This window comes from Rhagoletis zephyria, unplaced genomic scaffold, assembly GCF_001687245.7.
Source record: "Rhagoletis zephyria isolate East Lansing unplaced genomic scaffold, Rhagoletis_zephyria_1.1 Rzeph_scaffold_00112, whole genome shotgun sequence".
Taxonomy (NCBI): domain Eukaryota; kingdom Metazoa; phylum Arthropoda; class Insecta; order Diptera; family Tephritidae; genus Rhagoletis; species Rhagoletis zephyria.
The window spans coordinates 462,216-490,117 of NW_016157196.1; the positions used below are offsets into that span (position 1 = coordinate 462,216).

A 27,902-nucleotide genomic window follows, 5' to 3' on the forward strand; every position below is an offset into this window, starting at 1 on the left:
ATGTATTTAATTAATTTATGACAATAGCTGGAATATGTATTCATTTAAATAAAAAATAGTTAAAACGTCTCCCTTCATGATTGCCGCTATTGGCTGACAATGAGTTTCTCAAAGATTGTCATTTATTTAGAACTACAGTGCTGCCATTTTAAAACTACTATTCCAAAAAGGGGTTTTTGAGCCGACCGGTTACGTAATTGGTTTAATTCTGGTTGTATTTAAAATAATAAAAACCATTGAAGGCTAGATGAAATAAAGACACGAAAGTTCATAAAAAGCAATTTCGTAGGATTAATCAGCTAGCTCGCACCGCAACAAAGCTCAGTACGAAGATCTGAAGGCAGCTAGACGAAGCAGTGGTCCGGCAGTCAGCACCAGCATATAGCCCCAAACCAGCAGCACTTCAAACGGTAGAAAGCCAAGCTCAACAACTCCTCGCAAGTAAGTGCCAACAGAAGCTGACTCACTGCGAGGCAAGAGACAAACAGCGTCTACACAGAGACAGTTGGGGTCACAAAAATAACGCCACTGCCTAAGGCTTATCCTAGTATGCTCATGACTTCGAACTAAAATTTTGTCCTGTTTGTGTGTAAATGTATTTATTTCCATTTAAAGTGCTCTTCTTAGTTCCACCTATTATTGACAGTTTACGCAGTTATCTCTTAGTACCGCTCCCGTTAAATAAGTACCCTCTACTGCTTTTAAGCAATACACTCTTGAATGATAATTTTTTATTTACTTACTTTCTCCATTGTTGTTGTTTACGTGCATTCCCGCCGGTTTAGTTTTAATTTGTCAAAATAAAGTTTTTTTCAACTTTGCTGCTTGTCACAGTTGCAATAAAAAAGGAACAAGAGTTTGCACAACATTGCCAACATGCAGCAAGCTACAAATTGTTGTTTTTAGAAGTTTTATTGCTGTGTGCTTTTTTGTTGTCTTACATGTTTTTTTAAATTTGCATAATTTTTTTATAAACTACATAAATACATATGTACATGTGCGATGCAGCATGTCATTTTCTAATTGGCGATAGAAAAAAATGTCGCCTCTTTTATCATCTCCAAGTGTCCTCCAAGGAAATTGTATATTTTTTATTATTCACATCAGTATGGGGAAGATGGTAACTATACTGTTGGGGATGTAGGATGTTTCAGTTAATCATTGAAATCTTTTAAATCGCTCCCGGGCAAACATATCGCGCTTAATTCGCAATTTTTCCGCTAAAAACTGAAAATTATGTCAATTTAAGCTCTTCACACACCCACCAGCAGCTAGCATCTTCTATTCGCCATATTTATTTATGTATGTATTTACTCAGCTGCTGGGGCACCGCAATGGCGTTTGTTTTCCATAAATTCTTAAGAAGCTATAACTGCGAAACAGGCAACAACAACAACAAACAACAGGCCAACCTCCTTGAGAAGACACACGATTGCCTCACTCCGGACCACTTTGATGACTCTTGTTGGCTGACTGCTATTTTGAACGATGGTTTCGAGTTGTTCCCTGTCGCGCATTGCTCTTAAATTTTTTATTAGCGCCAAACCTTGGCTATAGGTAGGTGTGTTTGTGTGTAGCTACGATTTTTTTCCTTTGCTGCATTGCTGTTATCCTGTTTATATTGTCGTTTGATAGAGTGTATCGCACTCAATTATTATCAAATATGCACCTTCGCTGATAATACACAAAACCGCTGTTGGTGTCGCTAACTTGGCAAAAAATAGCTGTTTTATTTCGCCGTGACGCGTTTTTACTATTGCGGCCTGGGTTTGTTGCCAGTTGGTTATCCACGCTGCGCTATTCGCGTAGCCGACTTCTTAAAGATGTTGCCTGTTGGAGGCGTTTTGTCATTTTCTTAAAACACATGTGGAAAGAGCCAAACAAATGTACGAACATATGTACATACATAATTTGGGTATTTCATTTTTCTCACACATCATAAATTTCATGATATACCTGATGATGAATTGCTTCATGGGTTGTAGCACCGGAAATCCATATTAATGCAAAAATTTCCTTTAAGGTGCTATGGAAACATAAAATACGCTTATAAAATTTTTCGAATACTTATTTTATTTGCTTTAAAGTAACAGTAGCTAGAAACAATTACCGCTTCTAAAATCACAAAATCTAAGCCATTTAAGTATCTTTTTCATTACAGCTTCGATCGCGATCAACCCTTCACATTCCAAATTGGTGCTGGCCAAGTGATAAAGGGCTGGGATCAAGGCTTATTGGACATGTGTGTCGGTAAGTAGTCAACTTAATTTGTTTATAAACACACACTGTACGCACATACTTAAAATGTTCTCCCCTCGAATCTGTTCCTAAATTTGTTTTTTTGTCTTCTTCTTTTTTAAGGTGAAAAACGTAAATTGGTCATCCCACCCGAGTTGGGTTATGGTGATCGTGGTGCTGGCAATGTTATTCCACCAAAGGCTACACTTCTCTTCGACGTTGAATTGATCAATATTGGAAATACGCCACCACCAACCAATGTTTTCAAGGAAATCGATGAGAACGCCGACAAACAACTGAGCCGTGATGAGGTAAACGTTTATGTATGGATCGCACTTTCTTCACCACGTAATTACTTACGTTATAAGACGTTATTTAAACGCTCTATTGGAACTGGTGATGGTGGTGTTGATGATTTGTTGCATGTGTTTTTATAAATTTCTCCCTTAATTTAAAGGTTTTAGTTGTATGTACATATACCAATATTTATAATAATTCGTCAACTTTTCTAAAAAATTGAGATGAGGTTTAGAACATTCAGGAAAGTGGTCTAATGTTTGGCTACTTAATTTAGACAAAAAGCGAAGTTATTGTACACAGATTCTTTGAAGAAGGCGAAGAGTTTGAGAAGTAATATGACATATCGTTACCTTAATTCACATATGCCCTAACCAGGGACCGAAACTAACAGAGGACTTAAATAGCTTTAAACCTGAAATGTCTAAACGAGGAAAGCCACCTATTGGAAAGTATTTCAATAAGAAATGTTATCTAATTACCAAAGAAGAGGTCAGGTATATAAATTTCTTTTGTATTAAATTATAAAAAAATATATTGAAATAGAGGTGGTAACCTTCGTTCGCTATTTCTGTTTAAAAGCTACTTCCGTCCTCTTTCATTTGATAGCAAACATTTGGCCAAGGTGACTTAAAAAAAAAAATATAACTGTTATTTGCGGTCCCTAGCCCTAATCAACACTTTTTGCGACACTGCGTTTTTCACAGATTTTGGTAGGATACATTGAAACATGGGGGTGGTCCCAAAATTACCCGGCCTAACCTAGAGATGGCGGTAGTTGTTTGAAAAATATCACTGTGCTAAAAAGTACACAATCTATAAAGTATATGTGTCAAGTTTGAAGACGCCACGTTGTTTAGTATATGCTTGGCAGCCGTCAGTAGTGAACGTTTTCAATGAATTTGTTAAAATGGACAAATGACAACATTATCCGAAGATCCAACTTCAAAAAATGGCTCCGTGGTCAAAGATTTTCTAACGATGAAGAAATGATGTCTATGAAATGATGGCTATTTTGAGGAGCAAGACAGTTCTTATTATAAAAAGGGTTTCGAACTCATTGACCATCGCTGGGAAAAGTGTATAGAGCTGAATGGAGATTATGTTGAAAAATAAATATATTTTTCCACCAAAATTTTTGTGTTTTCTTTGTTAGATCGGGTACTTCTGGGACCACCCCCGTACACCTTCAGTTAAAATCTTAAAGTTTTAGTACCAAAACAAGCAGATTAACATGCCACTTTTGTAGTGATATAGGGCGTTCGAAAATGTGCTGATATAGGGCATTTTTGAATCGGCAGCTGAGATAGGGCGTTTTCGAAACGAATTCTAAAATATGGCGTTCTTCAACCAAATTTTGAGATAGGGCGTTTTAGAATTGGCTGCCGAGATAGGTCGATCTTCACTCAGCAGTCGATATGTAACAAATACGCCACACGATTCCTTGTACAGTAAGAAGATGTCGGTATTTCATAGAGGCCGATGCAAAAGTTGACCATACCGGAAAAACAATTCACCCCGAACACCCCCCTCATGTTTGGCCGAACGTAGGGATCGCCCTTTAATATTTTTCGTTATATCTTCGGTATTTACAGTCGGATCATAAAGCAAGATATATCTATGTTCTTGTCTCGAGTAGGCAACTTTTTTCCAAAGTTCATTGCCTCAGGTACTCCTTTCGAGTACTCAGATCTCAGTTCGTTCCAGCCTAATGTCAGTAAATAAAAGCACGCCAAAAATCATTAGGGCTATTCGCGATCCGGTGCAAATGGCCTAGCATCATTGCATTGCAAATTTGTATTGCAAATTATTTACAATACACAAACAAAATACACGCATTTGCATTTGTCATGGCTTGACAAATTTGCAATACCGAAAATCCATAGCATGAAAGTGCTATGCATTGCAACTCTGGTTGACATTTCTATCAACTGATTAAAAAAGTTTTACCATGATAGTTTAATAAAGGTCGCTCACAATCCATGGCATATTTCTGCAATTGTATAAATTTGTCAGCTCTTATGCACCGAATCGCGAATAGCCCTATTAAACTTATGCTAAGAAAGTATTTCGATTTTTTGCTTTCGATTTTTGTATCGTAGTTGATGCCAATTGTACAGCTAGAAATATGACTAATTACATAGACTTTGCAGATATTCGGCAGGCTTAACTGTGAAATACGTGAAAAAAGCATCGTATCAGTTTAGTAAAGGCTGTGCAGTAACAGGAAAAGTGTTCAAAGCTCTTGATTTGCTGTCGTCTCGCAGCAATGCCAATTCTGCCGGCTTGTATCACTATTAAGCCATGACCAGTCAAGATTGTCACAGCCAGCCTAAGCAGTGGGAATTCTAGGTAAAAATGCGCCCGAGGCATTTCGTTATGCAGCCCAGGCATTGTATGTATCGAACCAGGCCACAATTTTGTTCTTCAGTTCTTCTTTTTTTTTGTCACACCAGGTATTTATGGCACTTTGCTTCGCACTTACCTGACCTTACCTTACCGAACCTGGTGTCGCAAGATTTTCCAGATCTCGCCTTTGCCCGCCCGTAGTTAATTGTAAAGGTCTACGGATTCAAATGGTTTAGTTGTTGCAAAGCGCATCGATCCACTAATAAGTAGCACGCCACTTTCAGCACGTTGATAAACTTTTCCCTTATCACAGGACATCTTTGAATAGTCCATCAAAACTGTGACTCCATAGAACTAAATTGGGCAGACCACCTCAGTGCACCATCCTTGATTTAAGTCCTCATTTTTTCTTAAGGCGGACTTGCACACGTTTAGGTTGCCTTCCTAGATTTTTCTTCAGCGCATTGCCTCTAAGTCCGCTAAGTTGGTTTATGAGCGGATTCAAACATTCACACCTTATCGTCGATAGGACCTTATATGCAATATTAAGTTTCGTTTCTTCTTGTGGATAGCGCAAACTAAAATAAGATTCTAACCTTCGGGCATATATTTAAGAGACCAAATTGCTCTTAAAATATGTATCTTCGAACCCGCCTTCGACTCCGGGGTCATATTTTTATTCAAACTGCACCATTGCTGTTCTCCTTTCGTCTCGGTCGAGTGGGAGAACGTTAGCATCGTCCCAATACAATCATCAAAAGCGCCACGGGTATTACCACCAGTGATGCCAGATGTTTTTCCCGGAAATAAAACTTCACATTCGACCAAAAAACTGTAGCCTTCAAAAGAATAGATGTTTTTAAAAAAAAATATTTGGACATAATTAAACAAAACCGATTAATTTAATATTAAAAAACATCAGCAGGTTAAATTATACCTTGGACCACGGTACTGATTTTAAATTGGCCAGGATGGGCGGTATCGGGAAGGCCTCTAAAAGTTTGGCGGGCGGGACGGGACCAAAATCCTTTCCCGACACTGCCGATAAAACTGCAAACTCAGAAAATCTTCCTTAAAAACGATGTATGAAATATGCAGTTTTTATGTTTTATTGAGACGATAAGGAACAACAACGCAAAGTAATCGGAAGATGCCAGATCTCTCATTATTTTTTTTTTTTTTAATTAATTTGAAACATGGGCATTTTTCTTAGTGATAGATTTCGGGACCCGCGGAATCCGCGGTACAATTCTGAAAACCATCGGGATGGGCGGGCTCGGGACTTTAAAATTTAGTTTCGGGTTGGGCAGGTTCGGTATTAAATATTTAGTCCCGTTCCCATCTCTACTCCTGATCTCACTTACCAGATTTTCCTCTTAAGTCCTATGTATTCACATCGGTTCGCCTCCTTTTCTCTCGGTGTCGCTCATTAGCCGTTGACTTGGATTTGTCTGCCCCCGTGCTTCGGTTGCACATAAAAAAAATACTATTCAAACAATTGAAACGATACATTTTTAATATTTCTTGTTTCCTACATCTTTATGTATACTTTCATGAAAAGGAGGTTTTAGTAATTTTTTACTCTAAGCTAGCGATACAACAGTGGTGGCCAAATAATTATGATCACTACTTCTTTAAAAGTTTTGACCATTTATTTTTTCTTTATTTACTTTTTCACAAACATGAAATGAAGCATTTAGTTTATACCACAACGAAAACTATGTAAGCCAAAGTCTTAAACCTCGTAACAGGTTTACAAAACTTCATCAAATTTCAAAAAAATAATCATCAAAATTTTAAACTTTATAATGAGAATTTCAATTTATTCAATTTAAGTATAATTTAAGTTTCAAGCGGCTAATAATTTGCATGGATTTTTGAGAACTTTCCACATTTTCTAAATTTTTTTATATGGGAGAAAATGAGCAATGGAGGCAGGTGGAAATAATTGTACACCTGCACCGATTTCACTGAAACTTGACATGTGCTCTAGTTTTACTTAGAAATATGGAATTATGAAATTTTGTACAGATGGAATAATTGCCACTCCCTCTACTCTTGTGGGCGGAAACATTAAATTTCATCCAATTTCGATGAAATTTAGTTTTTAAACTATATTTTATTAGAAAAACCTAAATATAAAATATGGACAAGATTGGATCAGTATAACGTCGAAAACTCACAAAAAATGTGGGCCCAGTCATTAAATGTGATGGAATTTTGGTTAATTTTTGTTTACTGCTTTCCACTCTCAGAAAAGAAAGGTTATACTATAAAATGACTTAGGTGTAAATACTCGCTTTTTCCCCAATATTTGGTGAGAATTTTTTCATTCTTCGAAAAATGCTTTTCGCGAAATTTTGCAAAAATAAGCTGAAAATCAAAAATTAAGAAAATTAAAAATTATATATATTTGCAAAGTCGCGCGCAAAGATCAAATTATATATTCGAAAACTGCATAAAATTCTCTAAAACATTCGTCTAATTTCAAGACCTGACGGACCGGTACTCACACTTTTTTTTACTAATAATCTTTAGCATCTACATTACAAAGTCATTTTTTTGGTCAAAAAATAGGAAAGTACCAAATAAATGATAAATACCTTCACCTGAATATTCCACGACATTTAAGTAATTGATTACAGTTGAAAAAGAAATACTTTCTTTAATGGGTTAATCGCCAAAGGCAACTAAACGGATTAGTCGGTATCGCATCCATTCCCGTATTTTTTTGGAAATGTATCGTTCGTGAAGAAGGGGGGTGAGTAAATAATGTAAAATTTGGTATTTATGACTTTTACTTTTCCCTCTCTAAGTCCAACAGGTTTTTTTTATCAACTGTCACCATGACTTTTTTCTACCTGCCTCCATATAGTCGAAACACTGCACCGTCAGCAAAAACAGAAATCTCAAGTAAACGTGCATTCTTAGCCGGTTAAAATTTTTTCTAGTAACATAGTTAAAATGTTTGAACTTCGGTAACGATTTTTTGAAATTTTGCAAATTTTTATAAATCTGGCACAATGTTTGAAATTTTGAGTTACAATGTTTTCGTTGTGGAATGAGCTATATTTTTGTAAAAAAAAATAAATGGTAAAAACTTGTAAAGAAGTAGATTCACCAAGTATGTGGCCTCCACTGTATATTCATGTACATATGTACATACATATGTAATGCATATTATTTATATTTAATCTCTTTTTTTTATAGAAAAAATCATCTATTTCCTGGGCATTTGTCTTTAGCCCCTAACAAATTTCCCCAATTTGCATGTTTTACCTAACATTGTTACTTGTTTTGCACAAATTGCTTATGAATGCAAAAAATCATAAAATTAATGTCCCTTTCTTTCCACTCTTGCAGGTCAGCGAATACCTTAAAAAACAAATGACTGCCGTCGAGGGTCAAGACTCCGAGGAATTAAAGAATATGCTCAAGGAGAACGACAAACTTGTCGAGGAGATCTTCCAACACGAGGACAAAGATAAGAACGGTTTCATCTCGCACGACGAGTTCTCCGGTCCCAAGCACGACGAACTCTAAGTCAAAGGCGGCTGAGAGGGTGTTGGCAGAGCTGCCAAATTGCAATAAGAATAGTTATGCTAAAGGGGTAGCTGAAGCGAGCCAATCTCACTTCAACGCACACTCATACAATCGCAAAAATACAAACACACACACACAAACACACAAAGTCACACATGTACACTATACATACATATATACATAGATATGTGAATTCATTATTTGAATTTTGTCAAAAAAAAAAAATCAATAATTTGTAGGCAAATGAAGACAGAGTTGCCTCGTATTTTTGCATGCATAAATTGTGTATCAAAAGAAGACGAATGATTAAAACTATTAAATGAAAAAAGTGCGAAATTTTGTAAATTTTTAAATTTTGTAACAGTTTTCTCTGCACCATGTTTTGTTTAACAATCCGTTTTTTCATCCTCACTCAATTACTCGTATGACAGAAAAATTGTTGTTGAATGCAATGAGTGTGAACTTCTATTTAGCAACATACTAGGGCTGCGACTATCCGTGTATTCGGATACCCGTATACTCCGACATTCATTTAAACAGATAAAATCCGGTTATCGGGTAAATATTCATTCTATTTGGTTATGCGGTTAATATCCGTTAATTTTGTTTTCCGAATATGCGGTTCTTATCCGATTAGAATTATCCGGACATAACTCCCAGCCCTACTACATAAAGAGGCTGCGTTTCTTTATACATTCCGGATAATCCCATTTCACAGCCGGAATAAACAGAATGCGTTTGAAATATACGTTAACATATCATCAGGAACGTTCTAAAGAATAAGTAAACAAAAAAGTTTATTCCAAACGTTCAGAATGAATAAAGAAATGCAGCCAGAATGTTTCATTTTTTTTTATCATTCGCTGTTCATAGTCAAGAAGGCCTTAGCATTTTAATTTAATAAATTTGTGTATTTACGTTTCTATTTTTTTTTTTATTTTTTTGATATTCTCTCGCATGTATGCAAACTTAAATATATTGTTAAATTGTACTTTTTATTGTACATACATACATACTTATGTACGAAAATGCTTGTGACGGTAATTTAGTTGTATGTATAATGTAAGCAATTTTTTATAGCAAGTATTGTATTAGATACAATAAAGAGAGAAATAAAGTGAGTTTACAAAAAAAAAGAGTTCCTTTACAAAGATAATGGCGTGGGGAATCAGTCATCGACAGAATAGCTTTTATTTGGTAATAAAGTTTACTTCTTTTATCTCAATTTATAGCGCATTTTTTCATATAAAACTAACCGTCATCTGACATAATATTTTGTCATAAATCGTTTAGTTTTTTTTTTTATAAATTAATTAATCGGCTTGGTGGCCCCGGTGACGATATATTTGAAAACCCCGTATTTATGGTCCGATATGGCAAATATTTGGAATGTGTATTACCTACATGAATGGAAATAACTCCACACAAAAAATATTTCCCGATAGGTGCCGCAGGAGTCGAGATATTTGGAAAACTCGTATTTATGGTCCAATTTGTCTCATATTTACAACATATATTCATACCTGTTGCAGTATCCGACGGATGCCATCCGAACCGGTCTAGTCCGATTCTCGTTGTCATAACAAGCTAGTAAAAAGGATTATGTGCGAATGGCATCACTGGGATACGCGAATCTAATCCTGCACTCTCCTGTTAAAACAGGGCGAATCGGATTAGATCCGTCGGATACCGTAATAGGCATGATTACCTAAACGGATAGAAATACCTTCATAAAAAATTTAGTCGTCAGGTGGGACGGGGGTCGATTTTTCTTCTTTTTTACTTATCACTTAGAAAAGCTTGTCTTAAACGCTTTTTTATTATTACTTGTTTCTGTTAAAACCCTTAATCCACAAGATTTCTCACCATTTCGGACATTTGACTCACTCCCCCCTTCTCGATACACCCTATGAGTGTTTGAAACACTCAGTCGAGCTAAGGAGAAAAGTAAAGTAGTTGTAAAAACCGGATAGACAAAGGGATTCTTAGTCATAAGCAGAGTTCCCGCGTTCGAAGAACCCGGAATTACATCCGCAGCAATGATAATTTTGAAGCGTTTGAAAGTTTCGCCGATCTGCACCAAGTTACATTCAGCCCTCGGTCGTGGAAGCTGTATATAGAACCAACTGTCGAGAGAATATCGGTTTTGTGGAAATCAAAGAGGTTTCCTCACTACTAAAGCCGTGGATGCTGAGATCAAAAAGAAGTTCTAGGTCCGTCGAGAATTGCTACCTCATTACGGACGAGAAATTTCGATATCGACTATCAATTCTACTTAGGTAAAAAAGCAAGTCTTCATCGCCCAATATCTTCGCAAAGCTGCGAAAGAGGTTGCTGCTTGCTATCGTCCAGAAATGAAGATAGGAATCTAGTAACAGACGCCGAGATGACACTGAACATATGGGAAAAGCACTTTTCAATGCTTTTAAATGGCGAAACAAATAAAGTGTTCAACAAGAGCGATTTTAGACCCTCGAGAAACACGAGGTAGATATGTGTATACATAGATAGCCGGCTAACAGTATATCTATCGTGCCCACAACTCATGACAGCTAGCCCCAGGTAAATTTCAGAATTAATGCCAGAATTAGATGGCATGTTGTACGCCATTGCCGTGCCCTACGTTTGGTATTTTTCTTTATGAGAGCTTTTTTTGTCATGTTGGAACCTACTGTAAGGAAGATCTCAGGTCTATCAGGGTCGAGACAGCAGCATTTCTGACTACCAGAATCGCTTCCTTATTTCCTTCGACTCGCATGTGCCCTGGTGCCCATAGCAATTGGATAGCATTATTCTAAGCCAGAGCAATAAGCTTATCTACACAGGATTTGACCTGATGGGATGAGGGAACTTTAAGAGACGCACGACTATCAGTTAAAATGAGGAACCTCTCACTACGATAATTCCTGCAAAGGTTGGTCTTAACATACAGACTTTTGTCATAGATTTCTGCTTGGAAGATGCTTGGAAAGACACCTAGGAGGAACGAAAGCTTCCGTCTGGGGCAAAATACGCCTGCTCCAATGCCATCAGGAGTCTACCACTGTGGTGTGCCATAATGGAGGTACTCCAGGTAGCCTTGTCGTATGTACCAACTTCATGTTTCTTTTGAAAACTTCCACGCTATGCATATCATCTCTGGGGAGCAAGCTGCCTCTACGACGATATGTCTAAACGTTCCCACGACAGTCGGGTCTACGTAACCGGAACGACCCAGATTTATATCTGGCCAAGGACTGTCACTCCAGCAACACTCCCCAAAAAGTTTTTGGGGAATTTGTATGCTGCTACAACAACAACAACGATATGTCTAAATTTGGTATTCGCGAAAAACCTACACGGCTTATCCAAGCCATTTGCGACCAAACGTAGTGGTAACAAGGCGATATTTTTCTTTTTCGAATACTTTGGTCATTTGAGCACCCAAAGCCTCAAGTCTAACCTCAGCGCCTGCTGCAGCCGCCTGACCTATGATGTCGATCGAATTAATGTTAAAGAAAACACTAATTTCCAATGTAGGAGACACCCTCAGTACTCAGTAATTCCAAAGAGGGAACCCGCGCTACGAGAGGCCCGGAGAGAGAAATTGGTAATATTATCCCTGCAGCGGTAGAGGGCACCTGATGTTTTCTCCACTATTTTCTCAATGCTTGGCTTTCACTACTACTTTTCATACACATAGAATCAAGCTCAGCCTTAAGACTGTCAGAAAGTGCTAAGCGAACGCGAATCTTATACATACGTAGATATATGCTACTGAATGGAAAGAGTTCTGACATACTAGGAATTATGGTCTGATTATGGCAACTTAACGTAACTTAATGCCACGTCGAAATCTGTTTCATTTTGATTCTCTAAGTTCTACGTTCCGTTAAGTCGGAGGGTTTTAAGCAATCTCGAAGATATCCTGAAAACCCTGGGGGGCTTTCGCCAGTCTTCGGAACAAGCGCCACTCCCTGCCCTCGCACAGCGCAACTAGTGAAGATTGGAGCCGGCTTCGAAGCCTCCAAAGAGTTTTGCAACTGGTTAGGTACAATGCCGCCTGGTCCTCTAAGAACAATTGAAAACTCTTCTTAAATGCTTCTGGCCATTTTAAACTCTGTATCCATTAAATTTGCGGAGAACATTTAAAAGTAGTCATGCTTTTAGGGACAGCCAGAGTTAGAATTCCACTTCTGAATTTTTTTGCGCCTTTGTACTCCAAACACAACACCTTGCAACAGCTAGAGCTTTCATGACTCTGAAAAAGTTTTTAAGTCGAAACACTTTTCTTCGATACTACCATCCTTTTCCTATATATGTACAATGACATTTTTTCAGAGAGTATAATGCTCCATTCAAAAATATTCCATGACTCTTATGTTGGAAAAATGCAGTCGGAGTGTTATGAACGCGTTGTATTCAAGAAATACATATACCGTCGATGTTTTTGTAAAACCGCCCATCGCCCTATTCAAAATCGCCTATCTTACGCCCTCAAATTTTACGAGGGGAGCGAGAAAACGGGATTTCTTTGTAGGCATTGCTTTACAAATCTGTTGTTTTGATAACGATTCTACGATTTTTATGCATAAATCTTGGTAACTGGAGTTCAGGGTTACCAAATTTCCTTTACACGATTTAGGCGGTTTTGCATAAACATCGACGATATGCAATTTTTTTGTGTTACCATAATTTGTATATAGAATTGCTAATAGATAGGTACTTTATTTCTCAAAACAAAAAAGAATATAGTCAAATTGAATTTGGATAGTGATAAATAAAAGTCGAATACAATTTTTCAATTGTAAATCGGTTTAGTTACATAGATATTTAAATCTTTACACTAAAACAAGTAGCATACAATAGATCTATAACCAGCTTAACTACCCATACATGTATGTAGGTATGTACGCATATATGTATGACTTTCGTATATTCATAAAAGAAGCTTTCAAAGCAGCCTTATTTCAAGAGAAAATAAAATATATTTACTACACTACACTCAATGCAAAGTCGACTTTTCTAATTGAGCGCTATTATTTGATAACTACAGAGGCTGTTGCCTCTCCTGTCTGGTTTTATTGCCAATATTACGTAATATTTATTTAGTTGCCATTTTGCTTTCCCAACGACACGATTTGATTGTAGCTACACATGTGATTGTGAGCCAACTTAACCTCTTATCCAAATCGCTTTTTTTTTTGTTATTTCATTTTTCACTCGCCCGAACTCTACATTAATGCTATAGAAAAGTCATAGTAATACGCTGCTTAACGGTTTGAATTTCAAATTTCAAACTTTGAAATACTGACTTACTTACCAACTTTCCCCCATTAGAATAGACTAAACATTTAAAATGTAAAAAACTAACTCTAAAATTATTGCATCCTCAATGCCGGACGACTCGCCATGAAGTGTCGGTATGAGTTGATCATCCAAAGCATTCATATAAAGCGGAGGAAGTTTATTGCCACGTGTGCCAGCTTCATAGCAGACCTGCAGATAAGCAAATATGTAATTTATATTTATGTGTTTTATTACGTACAGTGCACATACATTTTCTTGATGAATTGTTGCACGTAAAGCTAGCTTCCGACTGCCACTTGCGACGAATAAATCAAGAAAGGGTACCAGTGCAACGCAAGCACTACGCGCAATTTGTCCCGCCATGCGCGTGATATCCATAGAAGTGGCTGCTACAGCAGACTGTGCAGAGGCATACCACTCGTCATACTGTTGAAGAATAAGGGAAACGTCATTTCGATTATGCTAAGCTGGTAAAAAAAAGAAGTGTAGCACTCACCTTAAGTATATAAATGTCTGTGAGCCGTATAGCGTAATTAGCATTCGAATAGTTAAAACTATCATGTACGCGCATACTGCATATACCATCCATAGATTTTTCATCGATAGGTGATTTCACGCTGTAATTTAGAAATGTGTAGATAAATATGAAATTTGTTTTTCTTTTTGGTAAATCAAACTCAAAAAATTTACCCAACATTAAAGTCGCGATCATTATCCACCCATTTTATGCTCACAACCTCAGTTTGTTGATCGTTGGCATCCACCGGACCGCATATTATTTCAACATCTTTTTGATTTTGCAGCGAATTACGTATTTCCTCCATTTTACTTGGCAATACTTGTACCATCAAACCATCTTCAACGATGCTACATTTTCCAGAAAGCCCGCTCGTGCTTTTCAAAGACTCATTCAATACAAAGAAACTCGCGGCAGTAACTTAAAAAATAAAATACAAATTATAGTTTATTTACTTTTAAGTTAGTGTCATATGAGACTAAAAGCTATCAGCAATTTTCTGAGGATGATAAGATCTGTAATCAACGAATTAAAAGCTGCCGGTCATGTACTGAAATTGATGAGAATTGAAGTCGACATGATTTACTAAATACATTTTCATAGTTTGTTTTAACTAACTACCAAAATAAATTAAAAATCTGTTTGTTTCTATGAAATTGTAAGAAGGCAGCTACAACATACATAAATATAGTTTAACAAGTTCACGAAAAAGCCCGAAATTGTTCTCATATAAAACCTTAACCTCACCTCTGCGCGGTTTTCCTTGTATGTTGATAGCTTGTGTTGAATATGCATACATTTCAGTACCCATATCATTCACATTTTGCATGCATACCAAATGCCCATCCGCAGTTTTTGAAAAATTTCCACCAAACGCCAATATATGATCGCTGGCATTTTTTATTGCTTTAATAACGTCATCTTGACGATTGCGTGGTATCATTACCGTTGTCTGTCTATCTTCCATATGTATATACATTCCCTTGATGCAGGGCAGAGTATACGAATAATTTCGGAAATCCTGAAATGCATTTCGTACAAATAAAAAACTCACTCGTAGGAAATTCGTTTTACTTACCGCAAGGAAATTAATTATTGTCTGCGCTATTTCAGCATAAACCGATTCTCGATTACGTATAGAAATGTGTGGGCAGGGATAGTAGCGATACTGTGCGCCCAATCGCAACATTAAACGAAGTGGAAATACTTTGGCCCATGGCACCTCGTTGCGGTGAATGAGTATACCAATGAGAAAGGGTTGCTCTGGCAATAAAACATCCTGCAAACACTGAAAAGTAGCGCGTATAAATATGAAGCCGCCATAGTCGCGGGTGCCTAAAAAATTGCTCGATCGTGGACTGGTGTAAGACAATTCGGCGATTGGATTTCCCAACTCAGCATCGCGATATATTTCATAAAGATGCACAAATATATCCTTTGGTATTGGCATCACCTCATTGTCTTTACTTATGTCCGGCGGGGTGGATTGTGGCTCATATTCCAATAAAATGATGAGCTCATCATTGCCAACATGATGCAAGCCACATGTAGTAAAATTGATAACAGTACGATTCATGCAACATTTCACTGAAGAAAAGTAGTTATAACACGCATGTATATATTATATAGTAATCATATTTAGAAATTTGTTTAGTTGCCCGTACTTACAATTTAATATTTTCACGTCAACGAATAAATTTTTTTCCAGTGCGAATCGGATTGTCTCGCTTTGTAAACGTGCCACGAGATCTTGGTTGTTAAGAACTTCTTTGTATTCAAAATCACAGCTGTTTTCATCTTTGCGTACATATATTGGCGGCAAAGAGTTGTTGTCACCTGGCGGAATGAAGCAGCCATTTTCATCGCTACCAGATGGAGGTAAACGTTTTGACCGCATAGCTGAAACAGCATCTGGGACCTTACTGCTATTCGTGACGCTTTTCGATCTGCTCGCAGCTGTTTTAGCGTGATCTATGAATAAAAAAAAATATATTGAATTCAGCAAAAAGAAGTACTTTCCTACTAACCATCTGCGCCGTCTTGAGCCGCTGATATTGTAGCCGCTGCAGCCAGTGGTGGTAAAGAACCGCGAAACAGCGACGCCACCAACCCAATTGTTGAGGCATCACTATTACTACCACTTGGTTGGGCTCGCACAGGAGTCGGTGGTTTATTTACTGCACCGCTGCTATTTCGTGTCTTATCACCCTGTTGATGCGATCCACGACGCGCATGTTTCGCGTCAGCCCACTGATGTTCCATGCTGGCCAAATCGCTGCCGGGTGCAATGCCATCACTGAACATAACACTCTTTCTTTTGCGCCCTTTCTTGTTGCCATCCCCACCGCCATTCGATGAATTCGACGAATAACTGCTACCTTCTTTCTTGAGTACACCCACTGGCACAATTACAGATGGTGGCTGTGTATTTTGCGTGCTCACCTGTCTGTAGGGCGGTATAGTGGAGCAGTACTCCATGGGATTGTTCGGATTGGGTGAGCGCACTTCGCCTGCTGTTGTGTTTGTTGCGGAATTTGTACTGACAGCTGCCGCTAAAACATCATCTTGCATATCAGTTGCCACCACCTCGCTTCCTATAGCGCCAGCGCCTTGTTGTCTTTGTGTAAGTATGAGAAAGCACTGCAAACAGACACGAGATTCGGCGGTGTTGCTGAGGAACTCCAACTTGAATTTTTGTGAACAACAAACGGAGCAGAGTACTTTACCACAAGCACGACAGTGGTGACGACGTTTAATCATTGTGAATTTGGCATGGCACTGCATGCATCCGGCAGCCATGTTATCTGGCACCCAAATAGGAGGCACTTTGCCTAAATTCGCATACGGATCACTATAGCCAGTTGCCTCAGCCACTTCACCATTGGTTGCAACAGCATCATCTGGTGTTATATTTGGCGCAGAATTGCAACTAACAGCACTTGGCGCATTCGACTCAGCATTTTCCGTTCCAAGTGTTGTATTTTGAGTCGACTGCGTGCCTGGAGGCGTTTGGCCGGCATTCTCATAAAGGTTAGATTGCAACATAGGCAAATTAAGTGATGTCGGACGTTGTGGCCGTTGCGCCGCTGAATCACTTTTAGCGTCTTCATCTGTGCTGCCGTCCTCATCGTCTCCATTTTCAGCTGAAGCTTTTCGACGGTCCACTGTCGCATCTTCAATCTCATCTTCATCACTTATCCGATGTCCCCCGATCACGCCACCTTCCAGCGAACATTCTGAACCAGTGTATGATGATGCAACGGAATTGGATGATGGTAACATATCAGTGTCTGCCTGAGCTGCTTCTGTAGAATGTGCGCGTATTTCCGAAAATTCAACCGTCGATGCCTGGGAAAAACTGTCTGCATTTACGCAATCATTGCCGCTGTAGCTTTCCACACCCTCGAGTACATTTCTCCTCTCTGGGCTTGCTCTACGGTCGACGACTACAGCATTATTTAGTTTTGGAATTGCTGAAGCAACTGTCGATATACTTTCGAATGTTTTCGCGGTTGTTGTTGATGTCAACGGAGGAGGTGGTGAGCCACATGCATTTGTAACATTTAGCTTAGACATAGCATCGAACTCACTGACATCATCTATGTCCATCTCTTGCAACATACTGTCCAGCTCCGTATCCGAAATTTCGTCCATTGTTGAACCGAAGGTAATCGGTTGCTGCAACACTTTTATGGGTTCCTGTTTTTTTAGGGGCACAACAGCTTCGCAGTTTTTACCGGTGATATCCTCCTCATTTTTTACATTTGCTCGTTCGCTTTTGTCTAAATCGAAGTTAAGCCGTAATTCCTGATAAAAGTTGTAATATACCTTTAGCATGTAGCATTTAATATTTATATAATTTTTAACGTCGTATTACCTTTTTCAACAGATTGTTTTCCTGAGCTCCGTCAATCTGCTGACTTAAAAGTGAGTTACTTGTAGTCTCCGACAAATCTTCTAGCACATTTTGCAATACTGACGAGGCAGTCGGTAAGTTGAGTTGCGAGTTTCCGGTTGTCAATGATATGGACGATAAGCCTGCAGCTATATCTTCTAGCCCAGCTGTGCTTTCAGCTTGTGGCGCACTTAGTGGATCCCGTTCTTCACCATCTGTCTCCAACCCGTCTTCGGTCATTGCCACCGCCTCCTCTTCATCATAATTTTCATCATCTGGACCCGCAGCGTACGGATGTACTGGCAAGAGTGCATCTCGATCTTCGCTTATTTCCTCAGGTGAAAGTGGTGCAGATTGTTCATCAGTAGTGGAAACGATTCCCGGTGATGGGCCTGATGAAAAAGTTGACGAAGATGAAGTGGTTAATGAATCTGACGAAAGTGGACTGTTGTCGGCTGCTTCATTCATTTCATATCCAATTTTCCGTGTATGCTTAGAATTTTCAGTAAACTTGTGTAAATCATCACTGGCCTCTTCTTCATCCACGACATCTTCTTCGTATACATTATTGTGCGATCCAGTTATACTACTACCACTTTTGACATTCTCAACCGTTTCATTTTTCGTTGTTATTTGAGAAGTGTAAGTTGTTACTTGTTCATTTGGAGTCACAGCATCATCAAAACCACTCTTTTTTGTATTTTTATCTAATTCCTGTGTTGTGCTCACATTATCAGGTATTAGCCGACACTCTTCGTCATAACGCTGCACTGGCGCCGATTCCAACGACTCAACATTTTTCTGATAATCATCTAAACTGTTAAATACCTGGGAAACGCCTACAAACCCACTTTTGTGGGTTGTAGTATTTAAATTTCCTACTCTTGGGTAATGGTTTGTAAGTTCTGCATTGTTTTTTGTTGTAGGCGCACTTGCAGCTGATATAGACCTGTTGTGTTCGTCTGCGGCCTCACGTAATTCTAAATTATCTAAAACTTGATCTATATCCACTAGATCCATTTTAGGGTTTTGTTCGATATTGCCATTTAATCTGGAAAATAAAATAAGAAGTGAAATTATTTGCCGACGAACTGTGCAAAAACATTAGAGAACAGTTTGGGCAAGTACATATGTTTCAAGCCTTTTCTATGATACCTCTATTAGTGACTTTTGGATTTATTTGGGTTTGTCTTAGCAAAGAATCGCATAAAAATTTGTACATAAATCATTTGCTATTGTGTTAATTAGTTTTGCAAACCATGTACACATATGCGTATATATTTACTTATGTACGACTGCACACACAGGGCGAGGAGACTACGCATACTTATGTATGTATCGGCACGGGCACCTAATCGGCCCAGAGACTAGCGCTCCGCTTCCCCTTTCCCAAAACTCCATCAAAAACCCGAAAATAATATCAATAGGATTTCCAGATTTACCACTTCAGGATCCAGGAACCAAGGTGCTTCTTATCTGCCTGAAAATCACTTACTTGCCTTTGTTTTTATTTTTTATCAGTTAGTTCGGTGCACTATCCCTTTTTAGTATGAATCATCTTCTGTGGGTTTTTATATTATTTACAAATTTTCCAGCTTAGGGCGAATTAGCAAACAATGCAAAATACAAAGACACCTTTGCAATTCGGACAAACCATAAACTATTCAGGTAATCCTTGGCCGGCTAATGCAGTTTTATTTAATTGTTAAAATGTAAGATGTTATTACCAATCACAAACCATCCAATTATTCAGCGTTATTTGATTGCAACCTGGCGAATATCGCTTAACAAAATATTTTCTACAATTTTACGTTTTCTAAACAAAAAAAGTTCCTGCAGATAAAACAGATAAATGACAGTTTTGTAACAGGGATGGAAAATTTCTTCCTAATTTTCGGAACCCTTTGTACCTTATAGCAAACAAAAGTTCCTAAAAAGGGCATAAAGGTGAAACTCCATAGAAGGTTTTACAGGCGTTGCGGCTTTCGAAGTCGTTTCGGCTTTAAAAGCTTTTTAGGCGAGCAACTCCACAACAAACTTTTGGCGCGAGGAGATTACGATAACCAGGGCGACAAATTTTGACTACGCCATTGGAAAGCTGTGTTCCTCCAATTTTCAAATATACCCACTCTTAGGTTCCGGAGCCTTCTAGTTTTAAAGGTATTTAGTGTTAAAAGTTATTTTTTTTTGATTTCTACAAATATTAATATCTTATGAAGTACATAACCGATTAAAAAAATTAATGTGTAAAAAAGATAACTAATTTATGTTTACGTTTATGTACCTAATTTATATTATTTTTCATATAACCTTTTTTGAGAAAATTACGTGATTACAATCAAAAAAATTTACATTATTTAGAAAGTACAAGTTATTACCTTTAATTTGGTATAAATATTTCATGATCTGCTTTTGAGGTTTAAGTATTCAGTGACAATAAAAAATTTGTAATTCTTCCAAATAAGGCCCTTTCTTCTCCGGCAAACACATAAGTGGTATTAAAGAACTTAAATCTATAAATATAATATGTAAATAAATACTGTACCGAATGAACTTCCAACACCTGTATCCACTATTCCATAACTGGTTTCGACTCTTTTATTTAAGCAACCTTGCGTACCTTTTGCGAGAACAAGAACTGTCAAGTTATAGATACTAATTTGTCTGAGACTAGTAAACTCTGAAATTTGTATCTAGATACTTTGTGCACCAAATTTAGTTCATGTTGTGTATATTAGTGATTTTTCGGTGATCTATTTAATACGCCATCAAATAAATAAGAAATGCAAATCACCTACTAAATTTTTCTCTACTTAATTCTTCCAGTGTTCAATTATTAAGTAAACTAATTTACTTGACCACATATTTGTACCAAAAGCTGGATAAACGCTTGACCAGTTATGAACCAAACTGCAAGTGCAACTATCAATTTTGAATATATTTCAATGAATTTTCTTGGAGTTTAAAATGGAAATTAATCTCTCTTTATGTGGATGGTCTGGATTAACAACTATAATGGGTATGAAAATTATGCATGAAATGAGACAGGTTAACTATCTATAGGTGTCCAAGTAAGTGCAGATGTGGCGACTCGGACGAAATGTAAAACGTAGAAAGCAATAGACAGACATACTTAATACATACATAAATATGTACATACAAAGAAAAAAATCGAAAAATGAAGTTGCTGTGGTTTATGGAGTAATCGTCCCAATTCTCACTACTAAAATTATAAATAGAAATAAATCTATTTTATGAATAATGTTCTGGTGAAAGTCCTTCCGGCACAATGTACATAATGCTGTTAACGCTTATATGTTCGACAGCGTTTCCCCTTTGAAAATAATTATGGAATATCAAAATAAAAATGGCATCATTCATAGACTTGCTCAGGTGGCGTCTGAGGAGGGAATGTTGATTTCAACATACTGCTGAAGTAATCTTTTTTGCTTTAATGTTTATTTATAAACAAATATCTGGAATATTGTATTTTCCGCAGGTCCAGGGCGCATCTTAAACTATAGATGTGCTATCGTTTTGCACCTTTTCTATAAACAAATGAAACGACGCAACCAATTAAAAACGAAATACTAAACTCTACAAATACATAAGTTTAGAATGTTTCCAAAGTATTGTAAATTGTATTTCCTATTTGCAAATATATTATGTAAATATCGAATCAGGTCTTCGCTCCCATAAAGTGTACAGTGTACACGAAAATATAAATGAAAAATTGAGTACATACTTGTGGTGGCGGTTGCGGCTGCCGACCAATTTAAACAACGCACACAATTGTATATAATCTCCTTACGACTTGTTAATAAACCTGCCAAATGTTGTGCGTATTTAAATCGCAATACAATAGTTGCCAACTTTTTGTTTAGACCTGAAATCTCTTTACTGTTTACTTTGAGTTTCGTAAGTTTATATAAGTTATATAGACATTTCACATACCTATTAAGCATTACCTAAATCCGAGAGCTGCAAGCAGTAATGATATTTAGAAATAAATAGCAAATGGTGAATAATACCATTTCGTAATATAGAAAATATGCTCTTTGGTATCATCATAACCATCTACTAATGCTTTGCATAAATATTTTTTTTTAATTATTTTCAAATGTATGTACTATTTACAGATACAATAACTGCTAGTTACATGATGTTCGCCAACATGACATCAGTTGCAATGAAAAAATAAACAGCAGCGCTTTCTTGCAGTCTTACATTTTAAATAAATCTGTAGTGATTGAAAATGGAAAGTCGTAAAAACAATAATCAGACTATAACGACATTGCAGCAGCAAAACCAGCATCACCATGCAGTCACTATCACCGCTGCTGCTGTCGGCAGTAACAGCAGCTGCGCGACTCCTGTTAGCTCAGAGCCGTCGCGTGGTGGATACTTTGAATACGCGCCTCCAACACCTGATACAGCAATCGACTATGATGACATTAGCAGCAACAAGAGCACACCTTATTACACACCAATGGAGTTTGTGCAGGGTACTTTCGAATTTCCTTCGCCAACAAAACTAGAGCACATGGAAGACATAGTCGAGTTGCATTGTCAATCTCCACAAGCGGTTGAGCAAGCAGATATGACTCTGCAACGCAAAATTCCTACGCCATCCCAAACGGCTACTTCGCGTTCATTAGCTAGTGCTAGACAGCAATTGTCCAGCAGTAGTTCGCCGGTAGTGTCTCGTAAATTAAGGCGATTTTCACTTTACGAACGACGCTCCTGTTCGCCACAACAGCTGCTGTTAAAAAATGTTGTCTCTGCTTCGATGGACAGCAGTACGGAAAATGTGGCCGCCATGGCAGATAAAGAAAATGCTAAACCATGTTATAGGCCAGCCATGTCCGAAAGCTGGAGAGACACACAAATACGCTCGAATAGTGGCAATAGTTCACCGATCACGCTGAGGGAGGCTGACGCAGTTTCACCAAAGATTTTTGATATAAATTTAGCTGGTGGCAGTAGTAGCGGTACTCGCCTACCCTGTTCCCCAAAATTATTGGCATCATTAAATAATCTGAACTTAACTGGATCGCCACTGGGTGTCATTAGCTCAGCGGGATATAAAAATGGCAATTACTTTAAATTTCCAGAGATCGATCAGGTTGTTCGTGAGCAATCTGGGACGGAGCCTCAAACCGACGAAACCGGCGCTAATGTATGTGACAATCAACAAACTCGATACAGCAGACAACGCAGCAGTGGGGCTATCAATGAAAATAAAAAATCAGTTATTTATAGTGGTAGTAATTCAAACACCAATAAGGACAAATCGCGCACCGACGAATGCGTAGCCGGGGTATCAGCAGAACCAAGTGCAATAAGCTCAACCACAGTTGACACTAAAAAGAATCGCAAAAACAAAAATAATTTGACTATAAAAATTACAAATGTCCCCTGTAGTATGATGGAACCAAGCGGGACTGCACCCACCTCGCCTTCACCTACGCCAAAGCCGAAAACACCTACCATTAAAAGTACCAAAGAAAAAGCACTGTCACTTGATTCGGCCGCAAGAGAATCTGAACTTACTATTATCGTCTCGTCCAGCGGGCGAAGTGATTCGCATGCAAGTTGTGACGAGATTGACGCGCAAACGCTTCGGCGCAGTTGTCTTCCGCTTCAACAATTTATGCCACGTAGTGTCAGTGGTGCTCGCTTCGAGCGTATTGCAGCAGATCGGTGTCTGCGCCTTCCATCGGCCGCCGCCAGTAACCGTTCAACTTCCTTGTCACAGTTATCAATGCTTGGTGATGGTACACTTACTGCACATGCTCATCTACATGCCCAATCCCTATGTCCAAGCAGCACTACGTCCTCTTTAAAAACCCCGCTGAGTGGTAGTAGTTTCCCACGCACGCCTCGCCGGCGGCAACCAAGCGGGAGCAGCGCGAGCGGCAATGCATCTACCGAATGGTTGGCGGCCTACAACCGTAACCGTAACTCTGCAGAAACTTATGGTAGTGCCGCCACTAGGGAATCGGATTTATTTGAACGTCCACAGTTTGAAGTCGATACGACGGTGGTGGTGCTGCAGGAGGAGATTGATGATGAAGCCCAGGCGGATAATAAAAACACACTTCTTTGTGCACCTTACGCGCCTGGTACAGGGACACTGGCGTTCACACCACATCGCGGCATGCACAAACATAACGCTTTATTGCATGCTTCGAACACAAATTTAAAAACTTTGCCAGAATTCCTAACACTCGTTGAGTTTTCAACAACGACAGGTACATCTGGCGGGCATCAACCACACAAACAGAAATCTATGGAGCTGCCAAGCGCGACGATGCGTCCTAAGCCAGCTGGATCAGCGTCGTCAACCAATTTACTGCAGCGCCGCGGTTCCAATCACAGTTTAACACTGAATTTAAATGGCTCTTGCAGCAATTTACTCGGAAATTGTCGCAGTGGCTTAAGCGTTTCCAACTACAGCCTTGGCCCCGCTATTGGCAGCTCCGCAACAAACCTTAGCTCGAAATCAAGCTGTAACCTAGACTTGAGTGGCGCGCCCATCACCAATCAGCCGCATCCACAAGCTACAGCGACTCAAGGGGCAAAACAGAGCCTGTTCCGCCGACGGGGTTCCAATCAGAGTCTCACTCTTACAAGCCTAGCGGCAGCATCATGTGGCAATCTAAATTCCTATGCCAGCCAACACTCGCTGAACAAAGTTACGCGTACTACATCATTCATAACACCAACGCACAATACAACAAGCAACGCTACACCAAAGAGAGGGCTATTGGAGCGTCGCGGTTCCAATCAAAGTTTGACGCTGAACATGGGCAGCTCTTTTGGCGGCATTGGCACCGAGCGAAATGCACATGCCCGCAGCAGCCTATACTTGGGCGACACTTGCGCTGAAGAAGCCGACATTAGTACGCTGCATTCGAAGCCGTCAGGTGCACCGCCCACTCCTCATCGACGGTTTTTCAGCAGCGAAAGTCTCAACCGCGGTTCAACGCCTTTTGCTGACTTGAATCAAGCGCATCGGCGGAATGCCAAACAAGTGTGCTTTGGCTCCGTATCCGATCTAAAACCGAGCGCTAGTATGTCTTTGGAATGTGGGGGTCCCAATGGCATTGGTACGAGCGTTGGTAATGGTAATCAGCCTTTACATGCCGAAGGGCGACGGGATAGTTTCAATTTCCAGGACAGCACTGTGTGCTCGTGTACAGGTGTGCGAAATATAATGACGCGCCCGTTGTCACCACAAAGTACCAGTGAAGAGTTCAAGATATATTTGGCCAATATACAGATGCTGCAAAACGCTTCCAATGCACTCAATCAGCTCGATCTTATAAAACTCAATTACATTTTCGATAACAGCTATGCGTCCAACAACAAAGGCTTGGCTGAGCAAGCGGTGCCCATGCTCAGCGTACGCTGCAATAAAGAGGCTGAGACACCGCCAGGCATGCATGTGACCACCTCCGAGGATTGTGAAGTAGCAGAACGCTATTTGGCTGCAGTACAGTCGGTACTGCCAGCGATACAGCCCGATGACGATGAGCAAAAGCGAATATTCTGCGATCTGCATAAAGAATTTTGGGATCTGCCATTGAATCATCAAGAAAAACCTATGGTATTCGGATCGCAGGCAAAGAACCGATACAAAACTATTTTGCCAAATGAAAATTCGCGTGTGCTATTAGAGAAGGAGGGGAAACAGTTGACCGAATTGGCCGAAGATATTCGTGATGAACACGCACAATTGGCTGACCATATATTACGACAGCTCAATATATCGGACGAAGTGCCCTATATTAATGCAAATTATATAAAGGTAAGGGATTTATATTTGTTTTATCTATAAAAACTAAAAAATAATGTTTCTTCATTTAAGGGACCAGATTATACATCTAAATGTTACGTGGCCACGCAAGGGCCCTTGCCGAACACAATCTTTGAATTCTGGCTAATGGTGTACCAGAACACACGACGATATTTTCAAACCACCGATAACAAGGCGGGAACGCTTCAGTTTTATCAAAAAGTCATAATGCTCACGAATTTTGCCGAAAATAATCGACAAAAATGTGCCGTATATTTTCCGATTGAATTAAACGAAATATTTATAACGACAAGCTGGCATGAAGTCGTTGAACCTACTGCAGAGTTAGTGGACTTTTTCAACGCCTATTTGCTGCCGAATGAAACAACTCCGCCGCCCCTTCATTTGGCTGACGGTGGTACCGAGCCTGAATCACACATTGGAATCGACTACTACCAAGCAAAAGTAAGCGAAGAACTGCTACCGTTTCTGCCACAGTCGAAAGGCAATTATTTCGTTATAAAAAATATCGGTATTGTACGCAAGAATGGTTTCTCAATACGTAAATTCGTAATATTGTATTGCATCCATATTGGCGCGAATGCAGAAGAATGTAATGGTGGTACTCAATTGATTATCAATCGGCTATACTGCTATCACTACTGGTATCCCGACTGGCCTGACCACCGTTCGCCACGGGACATCAACACGCTACTTGACATCTGTCTACACATACTGAATCTCGGCAAATGCGAATCGGAATTTGATGCATTCGAAATGGACGATGACGACGATGACGTTATTAGCGTTCTTCAACCACAAAAAACTTCTCACGTGTCCGCACAAGCGGTAGACTTGTATCAACAAGATATATTCAATGCTATGCAGCCACTACCGGTCATTCATTGCTCTGCAGGAATCGGACGCACTGGATGCCTTACCGCAATATTAAATGCTGTGCGTCAGCTCCGTCAATCATTCGCCTATTCGCTAACAACAATGGCCGCTGAGGCGAGAAAAGAGCGGGACAGCAGCGCTGGTGTTGTTGGTGAATTAGCAGCACAAGCACTTTTGAGTCCCGTCGATTTTCAGTTGCCCGTTGAATTCGTGGCGCAAGCGCAGCGCGCAATTACCACAGCAAGCAGTGTAACCGACACTGATAGTAGTTTTACGCGGAATACGCTCTACTATGTTAACTACATACTAAGGCGACAGCAACAGCAGTTGCAGCAAGAGAAAAGCGAAAGCGTTGCGAATGAAAGCGAAATGGACGCAGATGCGGACGCTAAAACGGCTAAAGAAGAGGGTGCGCCTGACAAGAAGTATACAGCGGATACGGCACGTGAAGGGGATACGTTAACGTGTCCGTTGCCAGCGCTTGGGGAACTACCCAAAATTCCTGACATTTTCGTAGACATTCTAGGCATTGTTTGTAATTTGCGTTTACAGCGTGGTGGAATGGTACAAAACTCAGAGCAGTATGAATTGATTCATCGAGCCGTCTGCTTATATCTGAAGCGAACATTTGCGTTGAAGCGCTTCTAAGAAAAAAAAAAAATACCCGCAAAATTTTGCATTAAATTGCGTGTAGATTGGAAATAGCGCCAACAATAGCAACAACAACTCTAAATTAAGAGAAAGCCAGAAACTCAAAAGGTATTGGATGCAACACCAAATGCAGTACATATTTACGATGTAACGATTTTATTATTATCTAGATTTTTTTCATAAATATGAATGTGGTTGTTTTTGACCGACTACAAAAAAAAGAGAAGGTTATCAATTCGTCGGAATATTTTTATTTATTTTTTTTTTATGTATGTTACCGCATAACTTTGGCCAACGTCAACCGATTTCAATAATTTTTTTTCGTCGGAAAGGTAGAGTGTCCCACAGGTGGTCCCGGTGGTCGGTGGTTTAGCGCCGATCATTGGATCATACAAAAATTAACGGTATTCCAAAATTTTTATATA

The 27,902-nt window shown here is 39.1% G+C and overlaps 3 protein-coding genes across 10 annotated transcripts in view; 2 read left to right on the top strand and 1 right to left on the bottom strand.

Annotated features, from left to right (window-relative positions):
* Nucleotides 1–9,097, top strand: part of Fkbp14 (peptidyl-prolyl cis-trans isomerase Fkb14) — a 48,586-nt gene extending 39,489 nt beyond the window's left edge. The window contains exons 3-5 of one of the 2 annotated variants that reach the window (XM_017634179.1): nucleotides 2,162–2,250; nucleotides 2,362–2,561; nucleotides 8,248–9,097. In XM_017634179.1, coding sequence (XP_017489668.1) covers nucleotides 2,162–2,250; nucleotides 2,362–2,561; nucleotides 8,248–8,427 — 469 coding nt within the window. In that variant the 3' untranslated portion in view covers nucleotides 8,428–9,097. The remainder of the gene's footprint in view (nucleotides 1–2,161; nucleotides 2,251–2,361; nucleotides 2,562–8,247) is intronic. The other variant, XM_017634186.1, reaches the window with a different exon arrangement.
* A 3,208-nt stretch (nucleotides 9,098–12,305) lies between these two features.
* Sara (Smad anchor for receptor activation) lies at nucleotides 12,306–20,318 on the bottom strand. 4 transcript variants are annotated; one of them, XM_017634204.1, is made up of 10 exons: nucleotides 19,628–20,318; nucleotides 18,111–19,179; nucleotides 16,261–18,040; nucleotides 15,902–16,204; nucleotides 15,312–15,820; nucleotides 14,981–15,254; nucleotides 14,407–14,653; nucleotides 14,213–14,333; nucleotides 13,966–14,142; nucleotides 13,753–13,905 (listed from the first exon to the last, which is right to left on the bottom strand). In XM_017634204.1, the coding sequence occupies exons 2-10, from the start codon at nucleotides 19,146–19,148 to the stop codon at nucleotides 13,753–13,755; spliced, it is 4,602 nt and encodes a 1,533-aa protein (XP_017489693.1). In that variant the 5' UTR covers nucleotides 19,149–19,179; nucleotides 19,628–20,318. The 4 variants fall into 4 exon arrangements, with proteins under 4 accessions (XP_017489709.1, XP_017489693.1, XP_017489686.1 ...); XM_017634197.1 differs by having other exon boundaries at nucleotides 19,856–20,317; XM_017634211.1 differs by lacking the exon at nucleotides 19,628–20,318 and adding an exon at nucleotides 19,571–19,593.
* A 316-nt stretch (nucleotides 20,319–20,634) lies between these two features.
* On the top strand, nucleotides 20,635–27,654 carry PTP-ER (Protein tyrosine phosphatase-ERK/Enhancer of Ras1). 4 transcript variants are annotated; one of them, XM_017634245.1, is made up of 3 exons: nucleotides 20,635–21,176; nucleotides 22,268–25,941; nucleotides 26,002–27,654. In XM_017634245.1, exons 2-3 carry the CDS (start codon nucleotides 22,384–22,386, stop codon nucleotides 27,472–27,474), a joined length of 5,031 nt encoding a protein of 1,676 aa, XP_017489734.1. In that variant the 5' UTR covers nucleotides 20,635–21,176; nucleotides 22,268–22,383; the 3' UTR covers nucleotides 27,475–27,654. The 4 variants fall into 4 exon arrangements, with proteins under 4 accessions (XP_017489734.1, XP_017489726.1, XP_017489741.1 ...); XM_017634237.1 differs by having other exon boundaries at nucleotides 20,635–21,147; XM_017634252.1 differs by having other exon boundaries at nucleotides 20,635–20,852; nucleotides 20,955–25,941.
* The last annotated feature ends 248 nt before the right edge of the window (nucleotides 27,655–27,902 follow it).